This window comes from Dreissena polymorpha, chromosome 2 (genome assembly GCF_020536995.1).
Source record: "Dreissena polymorpha isolate Duluth1 chromosome 2, UMN_Dpol_1.0, whole genome shotgun sequence".
Taxonomy (NCBI): domain Eukaryota; kingdom Metazoa; phylum Mollusca; class Bivalvia; order Myida; family Dreissenidae; genus Dreissena; species Dreissena polymorpha.
The window spans coordinates 87,330,348-87,339,032 of NC_068356.1; the positions used below are offsets into that span (position 1 = coordinate 87,330,348).

Below are 8,685 nucleotides of genomic sequence, written 5' to 3' on the forward strand. Positions count from 1 at the left end.
TTATTACATTTTTCTCACAAGTACGAATGGTGTCGATCGCGACACGACTTTTTGTAAACACTATTTTAAAGTCATGCTTAATATTTCACGACTGGTAAACTATTACATCGACGACATATTGGTTCAGAAATTCGTTGGAGTGCTTCGCAAGTGGCAATCATTTTGCAGTGTCTTATAGTAAAACATTTTGTCACCCACTTACCTGATATTGCTTCGTCCGCCATGTTTCTTTTCGTCAGAAGGATACGGTGCTCTTGTTAGAAGTATAAAATTTTGACGGTGAGCGGAATAGTTGTGGTAATCGCCCTATCATCGTGATTTTTGTTCGAAAAAAAACAACAAACGGAAATGAAATATGGCAAAACGGTGTAAATAGGGATTATGTAACTCTGACATTCGGTATCCAGAAAGATTTCCAACACGGAAATGCGGTCTTGATAAGAGTGAGTGGAAGCTTCAATGTTTAGAATTACCGAGATCCTCCTTATAGAACATTAATTTATTTGAAAAACTGGAAATGTCATATAAGCAATAACTAAGCATTATTAAGTATGAATTATATCACGTGTGCATGTAAAATAATAGAGGATATTGGTACCCACTTTGCGTAACTTAACGAAATCCCCGTTATAAATCGAGTTTTTGTGTGTGTCAGAAACAATTGAAAACTATTTTATGTTACTATTTTAATAAAAAAAAGTATCGATAAATGCCAATGTCAATTGGTTGATGCACTGGCAACCATCTTTAGAATGTTGGTTGCATTGCTAAAGAATAACAAGCCTAGAATCATGTACATGTTGTGTTATGTGTATCTAATACTTTTTGTTTGAATTATTGAGAAACAATGTTTGAAATTGAGTTTCCCGGGCTTAAATCTACTGGCCCCAGGCTTACAGGCAACCACTTAACCTGTAAGTTATTTATGATTTAAGATTTGAAAGTGTATTTAACTTATTCAATTTGCAAGTCTGAAGACATTAAAGGGACCTTTTCACTTTTTGGTAAATTGACAAAATAAAACGATTTATTAATTTTATAGTTCTGTTTTTGTAGTTATATTTTTTCATACTACGAGGATTGCTTATATTAAGTATAAAATACATCTCTATGAGCACGGATGACCAACTGTGAAAAGGTCATCTGTTTACCAAAAATGGCACAAGGTAAAAATTTAGAACTCATTTATTGTTTTGTTTTTTATTTAAAAGTGATTTTGTTTATTTGCCTTTGTAGCGAGGTTACTTTGAAGTTATTATCACTTTTTTTCAAATCATTAATAGAAAAGATAATTTAGGCGTCATTTTGGGAAAACAGGCCTTGCATTTTTTTGTGATCCCAGTAGCAGAGACTCTCTTTAAACGAAAAACACCATACAATCAGAAACAGTCGTCCTTGATTAGCTTGTGCGCACTGCACAGGCTAATCAGTGTGCACATGCTTATCTAGGATACCACTTATTTTACATTCATAAACCCACGTTTTCCCTGAAAGCAGCCAATATGTACAGATTTCAATGATAAACCGGACAATGTATTCGCACAAGCTGTATGTTCCATTGGGTCTATTTTAATTAATCCACCTCAGAAAAATAAGACAAACACACAATTTCACTTTTAACTATATTATACTTTTATTACACTGTAGTTATTTAAATATTTCACAATATACTTTACTTTTCATATAAAGCATTTCACACCTATTTTCTATTGTTTCTATTGTTTCTATAAAATATTCCCATGTATGTCCTTTCTCTATAAAACCAAAACTCAACTAAAAACTGTTAATCTATCAAAGTTATTCGAACAGCTTTTTAAATGAAAAACGTCTATTCAAGAAATTAATTTGCTGCAATATAAACAAAGAGCATGGTGAAATTAATTCTCTTTCAACAGAGTGATAATAATCTAAACAACAGGCATCACAATGCTGTTATTAATTTCATGGTTAAATGCTATCCATTAATTTCCCTGCAGAATACATGTACTGTAAAACACTTTTAATTACATACGCACACTCACTGTCTGCAGTGTACCAGTGGTTAAGTATAAACAGGCAGATGGTTATCGTTCTTAGCGTAGTTAAGAGCAGACCGACTTGCAGCACCTAACGCTAACCTTAGTTCTTCGCAAGTGAACAACTAAAAACGATCCATCAATTTTGAACTGAACCCGATTGTAATCAAAGCGCTGAAGGCACTGAAGATGTTCGCTATTGCATAATTTAACACGCAATTCATTTTTGAAAATCAATCGCAAGTTTAAAATGAACACACGCCATTCAACTTTATAAAGTGTGTGTCATAGCGCACGGGTCGAGTTTTGTGTGCACTTTTTATCATCCTTATTATTTCATAGAAATAACTAAGACAAAATAAAAACAACATGCTTTTTGGAAGTTCTAAAAGCATAGAAAGTATGATGAAAATGGTAATGATAACTTAATATAAAGAAATTTGCAGTCACCATCATATTAAAGGAATATTTTTTTCTAATATCAAATGACTATCTCACCAAGAATATAAATTCATAATGAAAGTTCCGTGTACAAAACTTTTGATTTTTGACACCATATACAAATTCAAAATATACAACAATCTTCGTATCTTGTATATGGAGGAATAAAAGTATAGCAACATTGCTGTTTATGCTTTACTTATTAGCCGAGCAGTTCACACGGTGTCACCAACGCTAACATAAACATAGGTATAGAGCACTCATGCGCTTTTAGGCGTAGCTGTTTCAGTTTTCATCTGACGTTTACATAACGCCAAAACACGCATGAATATTTTCGAATATTTAATAAGCTGATTCGAGATACAACCTCTGAATTTTTGCTACATCACTACGTATGTGCTCAATTCAAAGGATGTAGCACTGTTCAGTGTAAGGAATTCCGGACTACTCTCTGTATGCTCAAACGACACAAATTGTGGCCCTGTTACAATTACTCGTTACAATCCATCTCGCAGAATTTCACTTTCGCCTCCAAGATGAGAAAACAATCATTAGCGAAATAGTATAGTGTCACGATAAGAGAAAAACGTTTAATTATCATACCACAATGTTTGCCGTACTTGGTCAGCACGTCTGGAAATCATTCCTTAATGTGTGGATAGGCTGCCATTATTAACAAGTTTGCTATTTTCAATTCAATTTTGTATCAAAAAGCATTGTTCTTAAATGTGGCATTTTCAATTCGCAATGAGATTTGTAATGACCCTCGTCACGTGAAAATGGGTCTTATTCCATATGCGCCCATCATATAAATAGCCCACTCAGCTATCACTCCTTCTGGTAAGGAGAAACATAACATATTGAGTGATTTTAAAGCGAACAGCATCGCCTATGGCCTGACTGCGCAAAAGCACATGTTGGGTTTAACAAACGCTTGCCGAAACGCATAAGACCCATTTTCGCATGACGGCGCTATTTACGTGTGATTTAAATGTGTCGAAAGAAAACTGCCTTTAAATCAAATATAAACATACGATATATTTCGATAGTGAAGAAAGATACTCATAACAAGACATATGAGGACACATATGAAGTGCTCTCCCGTAGTATATTTTTTATTTTACTCACACTGATGTGTGGTTTGACAATGCTAACACACATTTCATGCGGTGAATATGCAACTTACAAGTGAAAAACACAACACAATAGTTAAACTTTTGTTTAATTGTATTTAATTATTTAGAAAAGTAAATTGCTAACTTTATTTCAAAGTCAGCGTATACGCCGACTACATTTTTAAAAGACATTTATTGTTATAAATATATTTAATATAATATATTAGGTTGTTTTCGGTTTTAGCGATTTAAAAGCATTTTCGAGGTTGCCTATAGTATGCCTGTAGTAATTCATTAACTCATATCCAACTGTCTATGTATTGAGAACTGTGAATATAAACAAGCTTAACCTTCTACTTACCTTCTGCTATTGCATTCGTATTATTATTATAAATTGTTTGTTATATTCGGGTTTAGCAATTATGAAACTTTTTTTTGTCTATTGTATCGCTGAAGTTATTGTCGAACTTATGTTCAACGTTTTATAAATTGAGAATATAAACAAAGACCTATAGATAATATGGGTCTTTGATATAAATAAGCGTCAACTTTTTCCCGAATCTCTCACTTAAAGACCTGTACTACGTCATTGAGTTGTATGCGAGAGCGTAACCTATTGCGTTGTTATAACCCGTAAACTTTCCTTTGTTTATCGACAGACGCATCTATTAATAGCCTCATATATCATGAATGCCAAAACAACCGGGAAAAAGAACCAAGTGACCAAATAGGACGCAAAACGCAAATACCATGCGACTACGACTTTTATTATGTAAGAAAGATCCGCCATGCCTTTGAAGTCGGAGCCTTGTGAATGCTATTACTTAAATAATTGACCTCTAACTGAAGTAAGCAAAGGGAAACGCAGCACCTAATTGACCCATTCCTTCTATGTGCGAAGGCAGATTTAATTTTACTAATGTATGGTTTGCCTATTATAACACACATTATAATGCGGTAAATATGCGACTAACAAGTAAAAGACACTATAATTAAACTTTTGTTTTAAATTAAGTTATTTAGAAAACAAAATTCCAAACCTTATTTCAAAACAGCAAGACTTCATTTTTTAGAGAATATTATTGTTATATTTAAATGTTTTTTTAACAGTTTCAGCGATAATGAAACATTTTTTTATGTTGTCTATCGTATCCCTGTAATAATTGTTGAACTCGTGGTCAACGTATTATTAATTGAGACCTGTGAATATAAACAAGCGTAACCTTATACTACTGCGTTATTCTCACACGGACTCCCCTTTGTTTATCGCCAGCCTCAGATTTATGAATGAGCTGAGCGAAAATACTACGTCACGCACACGCAGCAGAAAGTGGACTATTTTAATCATTCATAAACAATATCCTCCGCGACACGTACAATACGATCATTGTTTATTGATTCTTTTCTATAAAACACCGTTCGAAAATATTTTATGTAACACGATATTAATATAATGTTGCCATTTGTGAATACACATAATTGGAGAACTCAAACCTCTTGCATAAATTATACAACTCTTTCTTGCGCGGATACGCAAGCGGGTATTGGGTTAATCATACCTAGTCGTATCGACCTGAATTTCACACTAAGCACTTTAGACGGGCGCTAAAGCGCCCATCTAAAAACGCTGGTTAAAGTTGTCGCTCAGTAACTTTTAAACCTTGGCAAGTTTGCGGTTATTCACGTTTAGTAAACCTCGAGTAAGTTGATTGCATGAACTCGATATACCGCAAAGTAACCAAACCGAGAGCAGTGGAATTTTACCGCCGGTAACTTTAACAAAAAAAAACCATAATTCACTTAACAATGACGTATATTTCGCGCTAAGTGTCAACTACGATGTCGTAAACCAAGAAAGTGGGTCTGTTCAGATAAAAGCGAACCAAAATGGTAAATAACCTTTCAATTCAATCAATTGCGCTACAGTCCCTGCGTGCTTTAATAATGTTTTGCTGGCGATAGTTTTAAGCAACGTTATAACATTCTGGTAAGTAAGTCCTTGCTCACATAAGAAAACGTTTATTGTAATAAATGTTGATAATTACAAATTACTATCAATCTAATTACTCATTACTCCTTATGTGTCAGTTTATTTGACATTAACTTTTAAAAACCAGCCGACGTGTTTATCCTCGATTCATATAATAGATCACAAGCATACGTATTTTGAAAACATTTCTCCAATACAACTCTCAAACTTCAAAACCAAAACAATAAGAACAACTACGACACGACATGTTATTCAATCATTTTAATTAGTGTAATGAAATATGCCAAAGATTAAAACACCAACGTATTCAAATGTGGCACGATACAATTTATAACCTACCGACAATCGAATACTATAGAATGTTTAAGACTAAATTCGCGAATGAAAAATATTTAGATAAATACGAAAAAATCACATACAGAATTTATCAAGAGTTAGACTTAGCGCCCATAAATTGGATATAGAGACTGGTACATAACATAATGAGATATCAACGCATATGTAGACTATGTAATGCAAACGCTGTCCGATTATAATTTATTTCTTACTTGCTCAATCTATAAAGATCTCCGAAAATATTGTACTCGAACTGGCCAAATTAGTGCAATTTAAAAATTAACTCTCTTTTCAAAGTAATATAGTCATTAACAATGTTGCCAGATTAATTACCGATGCCATGAAACTCCGTGGGGACAAATTACAAGCATTTGCTGCTTCTTAAATACTTATTATATAACCACGTTAACACAGGTGGGCAACATGCTGTTGTTTACTAGCCGCGACTTGTAACAATAGCAAGGAAAACAGCGAAACTGCAAAATGTTGCAAGACCAAACAACCAGAGAGCACCCCCGTCGACCATGTAGCTTATTTTCTTCCACGTTATCTGTTCTTCATCAATTAATTCTGACAGTTGTCTCTTAATATCATTCTCATTTTTAGCTTCAGAAATAGTTTTCACCGTCTGTAATCTGGTTGCTTTTGATGTTTTCCTAAATAACTTTCTCATCCATAAGGGTTCTATTTTTCGCTTTCGACAAACGGCGCATGTCCAAAACCGGTAAATACCAATCAGACAGTTAGGAACGGGAATTTCTGGATCCTTGCTGTAGATACGAAGGTTAAGAATGACCACAACGGTAATCGCCGCACTTATAACCATATCTATGATAAGTTTGTAGGAAACGATCGGAACGGGTTTCGAGGTCCTGGGTAACATAGCGCTGACAATGGTCATGAAGACCGCGATAGAAAGGAGAACGGTAATACAGTATGAAACCCGCTCGCCGGACTCCGGCACCAAAAGGAACACCAACAGATTCAGGACGCTCAGGAACAAAATAGGTAATACCACATTCACGAAGACATATGCCGGTCTTCTTTTGAGTTTGAAAGTAAAACTCACTTGCCAACTATACCCAAACGATTCGGACTTTGCTGCGGTGTCGACCAGGTCCCACATAGGGTGCTCTGAAAATAATGTAATGTCAACTGCTTCCGTCGCTGGTAGTATGAATACTTCACCAAGCTCGTACCCCATAGCATTATATGAGAGCGTGCACGTCTGTGTATCAAAGGGGTAGATTTCGACGTCGACAGTGCACGTGGACTTTGCTAATACTACCGGGATCCAACTAGCGGTTCCATCGGCATAATACCTTATGCGATTCCATGCCGCCCCAAGGCTCTCGACGTCGTCTGACGGCGACGTCAGGATAAGTTCTGGCACCCACACGTCATCATATGAAGTCATTATTTTAGACGCGCCTCCGTAATTCGCTGGGTTCCATGTCATACTTTCATCCTTCCAGCTTATCGAAAAACCAGCCACAACGGAGAATACTTCGCTGACTTCATTGAACTCCTGAATTGACTTGGCGTATAGCTGAACAGTGACATTAACAATTTCACTCTGATTGTGTACAGGTCGCACGTTTTTGTTGTAATTGTTAAGCAAGTCCCGTAACAAAGTCTTTGTGTCATTTAAACTAGCCCCGGTAACACAGCACAGAAATGTAACATACAAAAACGCCGCAATGCCTATTTTTCTCATCATTCTGAATTGCTATGATATATTTTCAGTACATAGACTGCGTGCTTTAATTAAGTTTTGTGGGCGATAGTTATAAGCAACTTTATAACATTCTGGTAATAAAGTCCTTTCTCACATAAGAAAACGTTTGTTGTAATAAGATTTTGATAATTACTAATTACTATCAATCTAATTACTCATTACTTCTCATGTGTCAGTTTATTTGACATTAACTTAAAAAAAACAGCCGACATGTTTATCCTCGATTCATATAATAGACCACAAGCATAAGTATTTTGAAAACATTACTCCAATACAACTCTCAAATGTTAAATACAGTTTCTAAGAGTCACGTGAGTATGTTAATGTATCGCGTTTGAAATGTTTTGAAATGATCGCCACCCGCGCATTTAAGGATAGCGGGGAAAACGATTGTTATTGATTACTTGAATGTTTTGTTATTTCATAAGAGCGTTAATTAATATCTTATTAATTCAGTTGCAAAACCTTTTAGACACCTATTTACTTTTGGGAAACAAACACAACGCAATCAAGAAATCTACGTGCTGAATGGTTCGTAAAACCTCAGACGATTGACGTCGGACTGAGGACAATATCTAGTTCAAATTAATGGATGATTATGGACGATCGAACATTTAAAGCTTCGTAAATAAAAGTAATAATTCTATACAGTAATTAGTGTTTTGTTTCATTTAGAAAGGTCTCAGATAAACTATTTGGACGGTATTCATTTACATGGACGTTATCGATAATTCATGACAAGACAAATTGATTAATAGAAGACCTGTCCTGAATGAACTGTGTTAAAAGCTTTCACATGAGGGAAGAACGCCAGAGATATTAATTTTACATTCACTTGGGCTGAGTAATTGTCTCTTATTCAATACTTGCAGCATAAAAATTGCTTTACGAAATAATTAACGCAATTGTATGTTTACTGAATAAACAAACGCAACGGCAAAATCAATGACAAAGGGTTGGCTTTACGAAATACCTTCTCAATTACATGGTTTGTTTAATGCTGAGTAGAATCGGTTAAAAGCAATTTTAAATTAAGGCACACGTCGAGAT

At 34.9% G+C, this 8,685-nt stretch overlaps 1 protein-coding gene across 1 annotated transcript; it reads right to left on the reverse strand.

The window, feature by feature from the left end:
• Positions 1-5,512: 5,512 nt before the first annotated feature.
• On the reverse strand, positions 5,513-7,948 carry LOC127870340 (acetylcholine receptor subunit alpha-like). Its single transcript, XM_052412967.1, has one exon. The coding sequence runs from the start codon at positions 7,615-7,617 to the stop codon at positions 6,334-6,336; it is 1,284 nt and encodes a 427-aa protein (XP_052268927.1). The 5' UTR covers positions 7,618-7,948; the 3' UTR covers positions 5,513-6,333.
• Between the last annotated feature and the right edge of the window lie 737 nt (positions 7,949-8,685).

What these genes read in the sequence shown, in the direction of transcription:
- LOC127870340 (XM_052412967.1), bottom strand. Translation starts at nt 7,617, where the DNA reads ATGATGAGAAAAATAGGCATTGCGGCGTTTTTGTATGTTACATTTCTG.